Source organism: Elgaria multicarinata, chromosome 15 (assembly GCF_023053635.1).
Source record: "Elgaria multicarinata webbii isolate HBS135686 ecotype San Diego chromosome 15, rElgMul1.1.pri, whole genome shotgun sequence".
Lineage (NCBI taxonomy): Eukaryota > Metazoa > Chordata > Lepidosauria > Squamata > Anguidae > Elgaria > Elgaria multicarinata.
Window position 1 is genome coordinate 1,665,025 of NC_086185.1, and position 17,119 is coordinate 1,682,143.

A 17,119-nucleotide genomic window follows, 5' to 3' on the forward strand; every position below is an offset into this window, starting at 1 on the left:
GTTTACTTACTCGGGACTAAGTGGGACACTTCAAGGTAAGCCATTGCTAAGTCTGCTCTCATAGGTATACTTAAAAGCAAGACAGAAAGAAATCAATGGGGTTTACTTCTCCGTAAATGGCTACAGCAGATCAGGCTTACTCAGATGACTTGTAGGTACTGTTGGGTCTTGGTATCAGAGCTAGGCTGAAATTTTTGTAATGTCGTAAGCTGCTTTGTGAGGGCGGTGCTCCCTGAAAGGTGGGTTTCAAATCTTTCAAATTATTTATTTGTTGCATTTATATCCCTCTTTTCCTCCAAGGAGCCCCCGGCGGGGAACGTGATCTTTCCCCGCTCCTCCATATTTACCCTCACAACCTGGCCTGTGAGGTGGGTTAGGCTGAGGATCAGCAGCTGGCCCAAAGTCATCCAGGGAGTTTCATGGTGGCTAGAACCCTCCGCAGGTGGTGTTTTGCACTCTGCCTCCCGTGTCCTTGCAGGGCCAGGCAAATGTTTTTCTTCTCTCTGGCTTTTTAATGTATTTTAGTGTTAGTTCAATGCTAACTTTTCTCCCAGGTTATTATGCCTGTTCTATTGATTCCAGGGCTGTTTCTTGTTTTTTTATATTGTATTTTTATTCTTTTAAATATTTATAGTGCATATTTTTTACCTGTGGCATTTTAGGTTTTTCTTAAGTGTTTTTGTAATCCACCCAGCAAACATGAGTTATTGGGAGGATTAGAAATGAAATAAATACTTTTTTAACATGCTAGTTTTCATGCTGGCTGAGAATGATAGGGACTGGAGTCCAAACCACCTGGAGGGCACCCGGTTGGGGGAAAGATGCTGTAGCCAAGCTTTCCCCAACCTCGGTGCCCTCCGATGCGTTGCAGCACAACTCCCATCTTCCCCAGCCAGCAAAGCCACTGGATTACAACTCCCATCGTTCTGAGTCTGGATGCTCCAGCGGACGACGGGTGTTGTGCTCCAGCGGCCCTGGCGGGCGGGCATGTTTCTTCCCTGGCGTGGTGGGTGTTGCAGTCCAAGGCACTCCAGAGCCGGGGAAGACTCGCCTGGCGGCGGGGTGCCCCTCCTCCTCCCCCCCCCCGGGCGCCACCGGCGGGGGCGGGGCGCCGAGTCCGCCCGCCCTCCCCCCGGCGCGAGTGGGCGTGGAGGCGGCCCAGGTGAGGCGTGGGGCGGCGCGGGCGCGCGCCGGAGCCACTGGCTGCCCGCCTGCGCGCCGCAGAGGAAGCCGCTCCGCGTCGCTGCGCTCCTGCCTGCCTGCCTGCCTGCCTGGCTCCGGCTCCCTGTGCTGCTGCTGCCGCCGCTGCCTGTTCTGCTACCACCAACGCCGTGGCCGTGGCCGTGTCCGTGGCGATGCGCTGGGCGCCCCCGCTGCCGCGGCTGCTGTGGGCGCTGGGCGGGCTGGCGCTGCTGGGCCCGGCGCCGGCGGCCGAGGCGATGTGGTCGGCGTGGCTGAACGTGTCGTGGACGCTGCCCGGCAGCAACGAGAGCGACTGGGACGCGTCGGGCGGCGGCCTCTTCGGGCAGGACTCGCCGCTGCGCCGCGTCGCCGGGCCGGTGGTGGCGGCGCAGCCGGGGCCCGACGGCCGCCGCGACGCCTGCGCCGCGCCCGCCAACTTCAGCGGCGCGCCCGGCGCCTCCGCCGCCTGGCTGGCCCTGGTGCAGCGCGGCGGCGGCTGCACCTTCAGCGACAAGATCCAGGCGGCCGCCCGGCACGGGGCCGCCGCCGCCGTCATCTACAACGCCGCCGGCGGGACCGGCACCGAAGTCCAGCCCATGAGCCACCCCGGTGAGCCAGCCAGCGAGCGAGCGAGCGAGGGAGGGGGGAAAGCGCGCCGCCACCCACCCCTGCCCCGTGGTGCCGTCAGGCCACCAGAGCAGGAGGCGCCACCTGGCCACGGGTGGCCAGCCGGACGCATGTGCGCAGCCCGGGGGTCCAGCGCAGCAGCCCCCCGCCGGTGGAGAGGCCTTGGCCATCGCCACACCTGGCGCCCAATGGCGCGGGCCCCGGGGCCCCGGCATCGCGAGGGAGGGCTGCAGGGCTAACGAAGGGGTCCCGGCATTCCGGGGCCGGAGCCTCCCGATGCGTTAGCTTTGGCGAATAGTCCCCTGCATCGGACGGTACATGGAGAAGGTGACGAAGCCGGCAGGGTTGGCTGCCAAAGCCCCCTGTAGGGCACCGAAGTGGGCTACGCTTCACGGAGGCTTGTGCCGGAGCGTTTTGGGCTAGCCATTGAAGAGCCGCAGGGCTCTTCGCTGTTTTGGCTAGATCTAAATCTCTGAAATCCGCAGTAGGGCAGGCTTAGTCATACTTGAGCTAGACCCACTGAAATCCAGGGGGCTTAAGTCCCTTTGATTACAGTGGGCCTACTCTTAAGTAGGAAGTAAGTTTGAATCCAACCCTTTATTAGGGCTTTTAATGCAAATGTCGCAGAGGAGCAAGTGGGCTTTTTAGTTCTTCCAAACTCCCTCTTCAGAACTTGACAGCTTGTTCGTTTTTATGGACATCATTGGTCCTAATGAAGATAGGGTGACCATATGAAAAGGAGGACAGGGCTCCTGTATCTTTAATGGTTGTATTGAAAAGGGAATTTCAGCAGGTGTCATTTGTATATATGGAGAACCTGGTGAAATTCCCACTTCATCACAACAGTTCAAGCTGTAGGTGCCCTGCCCTCTTTTAAATCTGGTCACAGTATAGCTGCAGAATAGCTCCTGCAGCTTTAACTGTTGTGATGAAGAGGAAATTTCACCAGGTGCAACATGCATACAAATGACACCTGCTGAAATTCCCTTTTCTATGCAACTGTTAAAGCTACAGGAGACCTGTCCTCCTTTTCATATGGTCACCCTAAATGAAGATATTGTCCTACTGTGGGTTTTTGTAGCCTCTGCTGCTGTTTTGTGTGTATGCTCACCTGTGTGTGATATGTTTAATTATATGCATTAATTGTGCAGTTCTATGTGCATGTACTCCAAAATGCATCCCACAAAATTCTGTTGGGTCTTGTGGCATGTAGGATTGTAGCCTTTAATATTCTGTTATTATGGATTATATTTATATCCTGTCCCTCAGACAAGATTGCTCCCAAACCTGTTTGTAATTAAAAGGCACGGAAAGGTGCAAAATGAAGGCTAGGTAGAAGGGTGTGTGGGTGTGGCATTCTTTTGTGGGCCAGGCTCTTCCTTTCACGGCAGGGGTGGAGAATGCCGGGAAAGCATTCTCCAGGTGACCAACCAAAACACGCATCATTCCTGACCGTTGGCCATGTGGTCTGGGCCTGCTGGGAGTTGGGAGTCTACCCTCACCCCACCCCTGTTCTAGGGGAAAGTATTGCAGGTGGGCTCGGACCAGTTTAGCCCCCCCAGAGAGGCGTCTCTCCTATTAGGTTTCAGTGACTTCTGTCCAGGGTCTTTTATCCAGAGCAGAAGCTGTTACAAAAGGCCACAGGGGCTGACAGTCCACGGAAGCAGGGCTTCTAATGGTCAAGGGAGTCTTCTGGTTCCTGGGGTCGGTATTGTGGTGCATTCCCTCTGCACCCTTCTCCAAGCTTTGAGAGGTTCTGAGCCCAGAGCCACCAGGATTTCGTTGCAGTCCTATGCATATTTATTTGGACATATCCCAGTAAAACACATCAGTGGAGCCGACTCCCTAGCGAGGGGATCAGGGTTGCACCCTTGGCTGAGTTCCCAAGATTACAAACCCTGCAGATAACTCTGACTAGAAACTCTGTGTGTGTGTGTGTGTGTGTGCGCACGCATGCACGCACACACACACACACATGTATGCATGCTTGTGCGTGCACATTCTCTCTTGTCTGACTTCACATGTACTAACTGCTATTCCTTGCATACACAGGCTCTCAGGGGAATCTTCTTCTCCAGACCTTTTTGGTTATCTTTTTCCAAACCGCAGGGAACTTCCCAGATATCTGAAGTCCATTTCCTTCACATTGGCTCCCAACTGATGAAATGCAACTAACCATTGTTCAGCAATCTGTCTTACGAAGGAATGTCCTGACGTAAGAACATAAGCAGAGCCAATGCTGAATCAGACCAGGGCCCGGCGCTCTGTTCACACGGTGGCCAACCAGCTGTTGACCAGGGACCCACAAGCAGGACAGGAGTGCAACAGCACCCTCCTGCCCATGTTCCCCAGCAACTGGTGCATATGGGCTTACAGACCATAATATATAGATGGAAGTGCTTAAGGACAGGTGCAAGAGGGCAATAAATAGCTCTCGCTTGATTGCCCGTCGTAGGAATTGGGGTTCTCTCTTCGCTGTTTCTTCCCACTTTGGTGATACTTAGTTTTGGGGCAGGGGAGAGTTTCCTTTTCCAGTTCTCTGAGGTCCAGATCTTTGAGACCTTAAATACCTGGACTTTAAAGACCCAACTACAAATCCAGAAGCTCCCTGGATGGGGTAAGTGTATCTGAAAACCCCATGCAAGACAGAGTGGCATAAGGGAAATAATTTTTAAGCACCCTTCTCTAGTTCACCAGGTGGCTTTTGTGTGATTATGAGGATGACCTGGGGTGGCATCAGCGCAAACTGTTTGACCAAATCCAGCTTGTGGTTCTCCTTTTGAGTGGGCCTGGGTAGTCCTAACCCTAACTCTGTGCTTCCATATATATATATCTCTCTTTTTAAAAAAGAATAACCTACGTAGCTGAGAGTTGTCTTAACTGTGTGTCTTTTATGCTCTTTCTTGTGGCAGTGAAACAGGTCTGCAGAAAAGCAATGCTTGAACAATTTCTAATTAGAAGAATTCCAGGACTACCGAGAGCATTCGCAGTAGTTGCAGTCTTGCGTCTTAACGTGCCCCTTGGAGAGGAGAAAGCAAGGGCACGTGGCCTCCTCTTTCCTCTGTAGCCTGTCCCAGGGGGCTGTGGAATAATCATGTTGTCATCACTTAGATGCTCATCATCCTTTGGGAATGGTTAAACTCACAGCGTGTTTTTATTTTTGGTTTCAAAACATATGTTTATGCCCTGGATTGGTGGCACGCTCCAATTTACATGGCCGTAGAATGTGTGCAGAACTTACAAACATAAGATATTGGTGTGGCCCACGCACACTTCTGCAGTTTTAATTGCACTATTTGAGGGCCAGATCAAAAATGGGAAAGCTTTGAGTTTGCTACAGGTCTATTAAATTGGACTAACTTTTCTGCACTCTTTCCTGCATGTTTTGCTGCTTTTTGCAGACTGAGCCATCCACCGTCTCTTCCCCACCGTGCCTCAGCTAATGAATAGCTGGTAAGGAAACCAACTTGCCATTGGCAATACAGTCAGGATGCGATCTAGTACAAGCAATTCATTGGCTGTGCACATGCTAAAATGGTCTCAGCGGGATTTATTCTGCAGGCGCTTTTACTTTCGACTGATGCAGTTGATAGTGGGCTACACAGTGAGTAAAGGTTACTTTCAGCCAGCCTGCCGTGTGATCCATGCATGTTGTGTACATACATGTCAGTAAGGTTGCAGTCCTACGTAAATGTGGGAATGAGCCCCGTAGAACACAGTGGGGAACTTTTGAATAAAGATGAATAGGATTGGACTGTGATTGCTTAAGCCACTAGTTTGCAAGCTGTCTCCCGAAGAGCCGTGTTCGCCCACCCTGCCCCGCTCCAGAGCTTGGCGGGGGTCTTGCTGAAAAGCAGCTGACCCCTGTGCGATGCCAATCAACGCATTGCAAAGATGAGACCAAACAGGCTTGGTTGGTGTGAGAGCTGGTGGTGCACACTTGAATTCTTGGCGGTATACATTCCCCCAGACACTGAGGTTCCATAGGTATGCTTCAAGGTAGATTCTTGCCATGAGCAGGGGGTTGGACTCAATGACCTTATAGGCCCCTTCCAACTCTGCTATTCAGTGATTCTAGGAGACACTAAGGGATTCAGTTGGAAACAAAACAATGCGGAAAGTTAGAAAGCTTGAAAAAGGCTGAAGGGCAGGCAGTTTTGCAAATGTTTGCAGCCCCAGCGTTGACCTCGTGATCCACAGCCCTATACTTTTGAATGTGGAATGAATGCTGTGCAGATGCCTGTTCTGGCTAGTTTGCTCTTGTTTGCAAGTTATGGTCCTCGCACCGCTGCTTGCTGAGTTTCCTGCTTTTTCTCACATTCTCTACTGATCTGTGTCAGGCTCAGGCGTCCCCTGGAATTCTTCATCTGGGCTTGTGGTGTTTTTGTCACTTTCATCCTGCCCCGCTTCAAATCTGAGGTGGGCATATTCCGCTGAGAGTTGAAACCCTAGCTGACTGTCTAAATTCTAGAAGCCTGAGGTGTAACTTGTGTTACCTCTGACATTTCTAAACCAAAAAGTAAACCCCTGTTGTTAGCTAGTGTCCTCTCCAGACCTTTTGATTTTGACATTAGTGCAACTTGATAGATTTGTTGTCCCAGTGATAAACAGCCATGCGTATGCATTCCAGAGGTGCTGGTTTTATTACAACACAGAAATTAAAAACAAAAACAAAATTCTGCACACTGATCATGTTGGAGATTAGCTGCATGATAAAATGCCACTGTATTAAAATCCAAGATGGAATTAATCAGTTCATACCAGGGTGGATTTGATTTAAATCAATTTGATTTAAATCACGATTTACATCACTACTCAGAAAGACTCGATTTAATCACGTGACTTCCCCCCCCTCAAAAAAGTGCACTCTTCCTCGCTATATTTTACAAAACTCAGAGTTACCAAAGACTCATTCTTGCTGGTATAATCTTAATATTTATCACCAGATGAAAGTTTCATTTTTAGAATAGCAACTTTTCAGATTAGTTTTACAGTTATATCAAAAAAGTACTGATTTGGTTATACTGTTAGAAACACATCATAGATAGATAATTATGAAATTATTGCGAAGTGAAGTATCTCCAGTTTAATAGGTTTGGACAACTTTTCTGCTGTGCTTTATTGGAAGGAGAAAAATAATGTTACAGAAACCTGGAAGAGCATGACATTGTGAATGGATTAATGGAATTAATTTACCAAAAAAATTAAACAGCCTCATGCTACATAATTAAAAACTAATCCTTATTTCATGATGAATAAGCTTTGGACTATAATGTATCTTAAATAGAAAACTATCTTTAGATAGATTTTTCCTCAAAAAGCATTTTATTAAAAAAATCTGATTTAAATAAAAAAATCCAATTTAAATTTTTTAAAAAATGATTTTTTTAAAAAAAAATCATTGATTTTTATCCACCCTGGTCCATACACAAGAAACAGTCCCAAGCATGCTAAACTTTCGTGGCAGAAAACCAAAAGGAGCCCATAGCCACCCACCTATATGACTCAGAGCTGGAGACATTAGCTCAAAAGCTTGCTTGGGGTCTATAGACTGAAGGGTTTTGCAGCCGTTTTTTATCCTGGGTCTACTGTTCCAACACTCAGACAAGTACTTCTTAGGAAAGCAGATAAAATAAAAATAGAACAGAAAGAGCTAATGGAGAAGGTAATAACTCAAAGAGAAGTTGAAGAGGTAATTGATAATTTGAAAGTGGGTAAATCACCGGGAGCAGATGGTTTAGGATCAGAATATTATAAGGTTTTCAAAGGGTTTTTACCGAAACTACTGAAAATTTATAATGCTATATTGCAAGGAGAGAAGATACCAGAATCATGGGAACACTCATTGATAATATTAATTCCAAAACCAGATAAAGATTTGACTGTCCCTGATTCATATAGACCTATTTCACTAATAAATCAAGATGCTAAAAAAATTTCAACTATTTTGGTGAAACGGTTAAATAAATTTGTATCTGAATATATAGGAGAAGACCAATGTGGATTTGTGGCGGGTAGACAGATGCACAATTTAGTGGGAAGAGTTTTAAATGCAATACATGTGATAAAAAAAATCTAAGATTAAGGCAGGAATTTTGGCATTGGATATTTTCAAGGCTTTTGATTGTGTGAGCTGGCAGGCACTAAAGATTATTTTGGATAAAATGGGATTTGGAAATAAATTTAAAGCTATAATAGAACAGTTATATTCCCAAAATACAGCTGTAGTGGTGGTGAACGACGGACTCACCGATAAGATACGACTAGCCAGAGGTACAAGACAAGGATGTCCACTCTCGCCGGTCCTGTTTGTAATGGTTATGGAAGTACTGGCGAATGCAATAAGAGATGATGGAGAGATAGAAGGAATTGGTGGTGTAAAAAAAACAAAATTGAATATGTTTGCGGATGATACCCTATTAACTATCAAGAATCCAATAAGAAAGATAGATAGAATCAAACAACAATTGAGTGAATTTGAAGAAGCTACTGGATTAAGAATAAACTGGTCCAAATCAGAGATGATTTTATTTAATTATACTAAAAAGGAAGAAAAGGAATGGGAACGAAAGGGAATAGAAATGAGAGTTAAGGAACAGATTAGATATTTGGGAATTAAAATTACAAAAAAATTAGATAATTTAGAGGAGGAGAATTTAATTAAGTTAAAAAAAGAGGTGTTAGTAAAATTGGAAAAATATAAAAGATTAAATTTATCCTGGTTTGGAAGAATAGCATTAATAAAAATGAAGATTCTAGCAAAGATTAATTTTGTGTTTAGGATGTTACCAATAAAAAATTCAGAATCAGAGATAAAAAGTTGGCAAAATATTATAAACAATTATTGTAACGGAGATAAGAAAGCGAGGGTAAATAAGAATAAATGGTATTTAAGTCAAAAGAAGGCAGGAATGGGTCTCCCAAATATAAAATTATATTATGTAGCAAACATGTTAAGACATATTGTAGAAGCAATTATAGGAGTAGGTGATTTAGATTGGATGGAGGATAAAACTACAAGCAATCTAGAGATGAGGTTGGAAAATGTTTTTTTTAGGGAAGGAGGGAGAAAATGGGTTGAAAGTATAGGTAATCCTCTCCTGAGGTTTCACTGGGAAATTTGGAGTAAATTTAAAGGGGAGCTGCTTCTGAGCAGCTATAATGTTAAAGAATTTCCCGGAGGAACTGAAGGGCAGATTAAGTAAAATATTAATAGAGAAAAATAAAATGAAATTAAAGGATTGGTTGAGAGAAATAAATACAAGAGAAGATATGGAAGAGGTTTTAAAAGAGAAAAAATTAACTTGGTTAGAGTATAGGCAATTAGAACAGTGGACTAAAAAGTGGGTTAGAGAAAATAGAAATTGTAGAGAAATGACGAAGTTTGAGGAATTAATAGTTAAAAGGGAAAAATGTAAGGGAGGAAGTTCAGCATTAAAAGGGTTAATGAGTGAAATATATAAAATATTGCTGGAAAAAGGGCTGATGGATAGTTCAGGAAAAATGGTATGGGAGACAGACTTGAATGTACAAATAGGACGACACAGCTGGGAGGGACTTTGGAAACAAAGAGTGTTGAGAAGTGTGTCAGTGAGAATAAAAGAGAATTATTTCAAAATTTTGTGGAGGTGGTACCTAACCCCGATTAGATTGAATAAGATAAATAATCAGCAATCAGCAAACTGTTGGAGAGGTTGTGGGGAAAAAGGAACGTATTTACACATGTGGTGGGAATGCAAATATATACAAAGATTGTGGAAGATGGTGTTTTTGGAAATTGAAGAAATAGTGGGAATGAAGATAGAACAAACACCAAAAGTTGCATTACTGTCACTATTTGAAGATTTAAAATGTGGAAAAGAAATTAAAGAATTGATAACGAATTTGCTGACTGCAGCACGATTGATGGTAGCTAGGAACTGGAAGATTCAAGGGGAATATTTTATTGAAGAATGGTACAAAGAAGTATGGGATATAGCTATTAATGATAAACTGACTTGTAATATTAAGTGGAGAAAAGGTATAACTAAAATAAACGAGTTTGAAGGAATTTGGAAACAGTTCCTAATATTTGTGTTTTGTAAGGGAAGTGGGAAACCGCCAGCAGAAGAAAGTATGAGATTTTGGAATCAGGAATAGATCCCGAGGTGGGGGGTGCACTTATATGTAAAGAATGATTATGTTATGATACGATATTTTATAGTTAATATCTATTCAATATATATGTAGTCAATATTTTCAACATGTATGTAGTATGTTGTTGTTGTTTTTATTGTAATGATGTATGTTTAATGTGGAAAAGCAATTAAAAAAAAAGAAGGAAAGCAGATAAAGAGGGAGGAGGCTGTGGGATGATGCGACCCTTGGCCTGGGGTGTATCCATGCCTACATCCTGGTGAAGGTGCCTTCATCAGTTTTGGTGTGGCTGATTAGGTCATATTCCTGAATCTTGGCCTGAATACGTGACCAGGCATTCATGCCTTCGGAGGCCATCACGCCACTCGCTGAGGGGGTCTTTCCCATTTCAGTGGAGGATAACGCCCTCGAGGCTGATCCTGATCAAGGTAGCTGTATCCCTGCAGGGTTCTGGGAAAATTCTGAAAAATAAACCATCAGGGTCACGAGGGAGTTTAATATTGGCGTGTGTCCCATATAGAACAGGGTAATCACAACTTATTGATCCAGACTAAGACAGTTGAACTTTGGTACCATCAAAGCCAGCAGGAGAAGCTAGTGGTGGCTTAAGTTCCATTCAGTGGGAACGAAGTTAGGGTTCAGTCGGCAGAGGGAGAGGCGTACCTGTGGGCTCATAGTCCATTTAGTTGGGGAGCAGTCGTACAGAGGTAGACACCTGAGACGTGCATTTTGGAAAGTCATTGCCCGATTGCGCTGTGCCTGTGGTGCTCTGACGGGGTGATTCACAGAGGCAGCCCTGAAGGGCTTGCAGGGAAGGATTTGTATATTGCAAATCAGTCCACATCCTAGGCAGAGAGAGACGCTTGCAGAGGCGTTGTGGTTAATGCAGTTGTGTAGCTGCTGCCCCTGAGGGATGAATGGGAAGACAGGTTCAGTCCCGCCCACAAGTGAGGTGCGCTTTTGTTGCAGAACCCTTTTAATAGAGCCAGGCTCCATTGTCTCGAACTGAACAAACAACCCATACGTGTGAGTGAACGGCTGGATTCTCCCGTCTTCCCAGGAACGCCCTTCCCTGTCCCGCTCTTGCTAGGGCCTGGTGGGCAACTGCGATGCCCTTGCATGTCAGTGAGGTGCCCACGGGTGCATGGGGAGATCCCCCTGGTTCCTGTATGCATCAGGGAGGAAGAGATCCTAGCAGAGGCCAGGAGACCCCGTGTATGTGTAGCCTCAGGGCGTTCTCATGTGGAGGTGGAACCTGTTTCTCTGCTCAGTGCTGCTGTGTCAACAGAAACTTGACAGTCAGGTCCCTTTAAGGTGGCAGCGACGCCATAAAATGCTTCCCAGCAGTTTGATCTGTGTGTCAATGGTGTTGCCAAAGCAGCAACGCGCAGGGCCTTAGCTCGTACGTGGCACTGCTACAGCCACGACCGATACGAAACGCTGCGGCTGGAGTCAACAATGAGCAGCTGAATGCGCTTTGAGAAAAGTGGAGTAGAAATGAACATAACCACTTTGGCTACACAGATTTATTTTTGGTCCAGGTTTTGAGATCTGGCCTAACTTCCCTTCTCCACAGTTAGAGAAGGAAATTGGTATTTGAGGAGCGCTGGCTGAACTCAGCCTGTACGCCGGAGAGCCAGGATGGAGCCTTTCTTCCCAAAGAGGGGTGTGGAATGGAAGAGTATTCAGGGGAGACGCCTGAGCCCTTTGACGGAGCGCTCCGGATGGTCTGTGCTGTGCAGGCAGAGATGGCCTGGCAGAGAAGAGGGCTTTGCCCCCCCCCCCGCTCCTCCTCCTCCTCCTGATCTCCTTGAGTTGGGCCCCCGGAGCCTGTCTAGAGAGTGGGGGGGCGAAGCCGGAGAGGCCACAGGAAGCTGCGGGTCCCAGCCTCTCCCCTTCCCTCTCTGCCCACCAAAACGTCCCATTCCCCCCCTCCCTGCAGTTGCTTTTCCAACCTCGGGAAGCAAGGGTTGTCACAGTTATTTCCATGGTGCTCCGAAGGGGTGGGGCAGGGATTGGGACCCAGAGGCCCCTTTCCAAGGTTGTTGCAGTTTCTACGGCCTCAGGAGGGGGGAATCTGAACAGTCCTATGGGCCCTGGGATGCTTTCCCTGGGACCAGAGGATTGCTTTGTTATTGATTGATTTATTAGCAATAAGAGCATGTTTAGCAATGAATACCAGTTATTTTTTTATTGCCCAACAGCCGAAGCTCTCTGGATGGTTCACAAAAGACTGGATAACATTATTTACTATTGTATCCTGGTATAAGAATTATTGACCTTTGCGGCAACTCTTGTCTTTGAAGTGCAGAGTAACAATTCACTGTTAGACAATCAACGTCTCTTGAAGTGAACAGAAGCACGTAAATCTGGTTGCGGTGTAGGCCTCTGAAGGGTGCCCACAACTAGGGCTGGTGGTTTGTCATAATGTAGCATTTCCATTGACCGTTCCTCTCCTCTCGAGTCGCTCCGAACCTACCAGGGAACGTGGGCCCTGATCCCTCCTCTTCGGCGCAAGCAGAAACCTCGTGGATAATTCCCCACTAGGTCCGCCTGCTGCCTTCTCCTTTCCAGTGCGTGTGAGCGTGTGTCTTCCTACTCTGTGCTGAGCAGGGCCTCCCGCCCCAACAAGCTGGCAAGTGGCCTTGAGGACGCCAAGTACGGAATGGGCCTTGAGAAAGAACGTTGCCCAGTTAAGATGAAATGCAGTTGGATTCAGGCCTTTAGCTCTGGACAGTAGCCAGCGGGGATGCTCTTCTTCCGCCGTTTCTGTTGTGCCCGCAGGAGTGACCGGTGGCTCAACGGGGCTTTTGCACTTCTAAAAATTGCCCTGAAAACGAGCGGAAAAACTTGTTTCCGGATTGGGACAAATCTCTTTGGAGAGCTCCCCCGACCCGTCCTGAGCGTTTCCGATTACTTTGGGTTATTTTTAGAAGCGTTAAAGCCCTGTTGCCCAAGCGGTCACCCCTTCGAGCCACAATCGGAACCTGCCATCTGTTTCCACGTAATGAAAACCGTCGTCTTAGAATACTAACTTGACAGGTGCTCCTCCTTCAGGAGTCAGGTGGCCGCTGCTGCTTGTTTTGAATAGTCAGATAATCTGTCTGGAAGCAGTATAGCTTGTCCAGCCAGGTACTTAGCCGTTTTAAGGTGCTTTTAAAAGGAAAATCTTCACCATCATCATCATCATCATCACCCAGTGGTATTAAATGCGCCCTGATTGTGGGGATACTTCTCTTTACAGGGCAGAACGCAAATGCAGTTCAGCAAATGCAGGGTCAATATTTATCTTGTGAATATATAAGTTCAGGATCTTATCAACTGGTTGCTGTGAGAAGTTGGTGCCGTTCCACGACAGGTCTCAAAGTACAGAGCTCTGGTAATTGCCCTCGTTGCAAAATCTGTATTGACCTTCGAAAGCAATCATTTCATTGGGAGCGATCAAAGCGGGCAGCAGAACCCAGTGCAGACGCAGGTTTTGTTTTCTTTCAAAAGCAACTTATTTATTTATTTATTTATGTATGTATGTATTACATTTTTATACCACCCAATAGCCGAAGCTCTCTGGGCAGTTCACAAAAATTAAAACCATAATAAAACAACCAACAGGTTAAAAGCACAAATACAAAATACAGTATAAAAAGCACAACCAGGATAAAACCACACAGCAAAATTGATATAAGATTAAAATACAGAGTTAAAACAGTAAAATTTAAATTTAAGTTAAAATTAAGTGTTAAAATACTGAGAGAATAAAAAGGTCTTCAGCTGGTAATGAAAGGAGTACAGTGTAGGCGCCAGGCGGACCTCCCTGGGGAGCTCATTCCACAGCCGGGGTGCCACAGCGGAGAAAGCCCTCCTCCTAGTAGCCACCTGCCTCACTTCCTTCGGCAGGGGCTCACGGAGAAGGGCCCCTGTAGATGATCTTAAGGTCCGGGCAGGTACATATGGGAGGAGGCGTTCCTTCAAATAACCTGCCCCCAAACCGTTTAGGGCTTTGAATGTCAATACCAGCACTTTGAATCGGGCCCGGTCCTGGACTGGCAGCCAATGAAGTTGTAAAAGGACTGGCGTAATGTGGTCTCGTCGGCCAGTCCCTGTTAGTAAACGGGCTGCCCTGTTTTGTACCAGCTGAAGCTTCCGGACCGTTTTCAAAGGCAGCCCCACGTATAACGCATTGCAGTAATCCAAACGAGAGGTTATCAGAGCATGGATAACTGTAGCTAGGCTATCTCTGTCCAGATAAGGGCATAGTTGGTATATCAACCTAAGCAGATAAAAGGTGCTCTTTGCCACTGGGTTCACCTGTGCCTCAAGGGACAGTTCTGCATCCAAGAGCACCCCCAGCCTACGGACCCAATCCTTTAGGGAGAGTGCAACCCCGTCCAGGACAGGGCAAACATCACCTCGCCGGACAGATGAACCACCCGCTAACAGTACCTCCGTCTTGTCTGGATTGAGTCTCAGTTTGTTAGCCCTCATCCAGTCCATTACTGTGCCCAGGCACTGGTTCAGAACAGTCACTGCCTCACCTGCGTTTGATGAAAAGGAAAGGTAGAGCTGGGTATCATCCGCATATTGATGACACCTTGAGCAGCTATCATGTAGCATCAAGACATTGAGTGGTTTTTCCCATGAAGTTGTCATGTATACCTCAAAGGCCTCCAAGTACAGATTTGTTTTGGTCGTACTGAAGGGTGGGTGAGGACTCCGTGGACCCGGGAGGCTCGTTAAAGAGAGCCAGCGAGTGGCTCTGCAGATAACAGGCGTCGGGGGCACTCGCTCCCACAGCAACTGGGAAGCGTTGCTTTAGATGCTGGTTGTCTAAGTCGCCCTCGGAGAGCCGGGAAATTGGGTGTTCCGGTGGGCAGGGAGGGGAGGAGACTGGAAAATCCCGGATATGATTTATCCTGAGCTTCCTCCAGGCTCCTCCCTCCGAAATGCCCACCTAGGAAAGCAAAAAACAAAGGCCAAAGAACGGAAGCTGAGGAGGGTAAAGATCTCCTGTCCTGCTGGTTTCAGCCCCGCAGGGGCACAGAAATCTCGGACACCCCCAACTTTGGGAGCTTCCGATCAGCGAGAGCGCAACCGATAGGATTGTGTCTTACAGAACACCCCAAATAATCACTTTTTAAAAATCCTTAGTTATCAAGGCTAGGGCATTTTTTCTGGCTTCATTTAGGCCAGGTAAACCTATGTCTGGGTTGCATCCCTTGAGACTGAGGTGGAGGCTGACATGGCTGAATGCGCCTCCACACAAAATAAATACATATTTCAGCCAAGGGAACTGGTAGGCTGGGGAGAAGCGTTTGAGCCCCTGCCTGCCTTCTGATGAACTAGTACAACCCAGGCAACGGTTTACCACCTCAGTGAGCATTCGGTAGGCTGTGGTTTCGCCACAAACCTAGTGGTGACTAAACAAATGATGTGGTCTGATTTCCCTCTTAACTTCCTGCAGGAGTTTAGCAGGCAGGGTGGAATAGATTTTTCTGTGGCGCCAAGAACATAGCCTGGTTTTTGAGTGATGGAGGTTTAATACTTATTGGTTTGTGGCTGGATCGCGGGCAATATTTCGGCTTAATTGATCCAACTGTAGACTCCAGCTAGTTTCTAGAACGGCATCTAGAAAGAGGAACGGAGTGTTGCTGGAACAGAGATCTGAGAAGTCAGAGCTACGGACAGTTGTATCAACAGCAGGCAGCAGGACCCACGCACCTGGGAAACCGTTCTCGCCTCCTGTAACTCCCGTAAGTGGCAGAGGATGGCCTGAGCAGCTCTGTAGCGTCGCTGGCTTCACAAAGTAGTAAGTTGCACAGCGCCTCATGCGTGGTCAGTGGAATAATGCGTCAGAGGTAGCAGGCCTAGTAAAGAGGCCTCTTGCAAATTTTGCCCAGCTGAGACATTTCTCAGTGCGAAACTCACGTTCAAATGAAAGTTGAGTAGACGTAGAGCTAGAGGGTTGTGTCCAGTGTTCGTCCAACTCCAGTCCCATTCCTTTCAATGGTCCTCCTCATAAGTAGGACTAAATGTCTTTCATACCAGTAATATTTATTCATGTATTTATTTCATTCCTATCCCGCTCAATAGGCTGAATATGGCTGCTTGCAAAGGTGAAGTGAGAGCGCTCAGGGACGGATGATGATGGGGCCGCTTGGCTGGAGCCAAGCGGGTCTGGGGTTCCCATCAGGGCCTGGGGCGGGGGGACCGTCCGTGTGCTGCCTTCAGTTCCATGGTAGAAGAAATGCAGGATAGAAATGGGATTAATGAAACCAAAACAGCCAGACGCCTCGGACTGCTTGTGACTCAAAGAAACATGGCTGGCTAAATGCATCGTTTGTTTTTAAAGTTCTGCTCACATAAGTTTATTATTATTATTATTATTGTCGGTGTACTTGGTGAATGTGGTGTGTTGGGTTCGCAGTCTGCCTGACGGACTCCACCCTTGCTGTTTGTTGCAATGCAGTGAGATAAGGCAGCAAGAGAGCAAAGGTGCCACAAGAAGCAGGTGCCACAGGGTAACACTGAACTATTTCGTGGCGGGGGTGGCTCAGAACCTGGCACAAAGGGAGAAGGAAACGAGGCTTGACGCATTCCATGAGACTGCCTTAAACTGGACGTTCGCTGTGCAGCTGTGGCGGACTTCGCTGTGACTCCTCTGCTTGTAGAAGCCGGTAGACCCGCTTGGGACGGACTTCATTTCAGAGTGAGCCATGGCAATACCTCCCCTTAAGGGAAGCCCACCTGCCGTCTCACGAAGAGAGAGCGATGGTCAAATTAGGGAAAGGTAATGCTTTTGAACCTTGTTCAAAAATGTTGGCAGCTTTCCGTATTTGCAGGGCTAATGGCAGCCGCTAAAGTCTTGAAGGGTTAGGACATAAAACAGTCCTACATCCTCCAGTCCTGCATTTTACCGACCTCTCAAGGTCTGGGCAGTGTACAGTATTGCTTCATTCTTTTAGGAAAAGAGCAGGTCCATGACTAGAAATCCAACAGTTTCTAGACACGTGAGAATAATGGCCCATTGGAGACTATTGAACCGCCCGTTCTTTTGTGAACCGCCCAGAGAGCTCCGGCTATTGGGCGGTATAGAAATGTAATAAATAAATAAATAAATAAATATTGAAGCTTCTTAACTATACCTGTACTTAACTATAACTTAACTATACTATACTAT

The 17,119-nt window shown here is 46.9% G+C and overlaps 1 protein-coding gene across 1 annotated transcript in view; it reads left to right on the forward strand.

Moving 5' to 3' along the window:
- Positions 1-1,355: 1,355 nt before the first annotated feature.
- The window catches only part of RNF128 (ring finger protein 128), a 34,715-nt gene continuing 18,951 nt past the window's right edge, over positions 1,356-17,119 (forward strand). The window contains exon 1 of the mRNA XM_063141801.1: positions 1,356-1,791. Coding sequence (XP_062997871.1) covers positions 1,356-1,791 — 436 coding nt within the window. The remainder of the gene's footprint in view (positions 1,792-17,119) is intronic.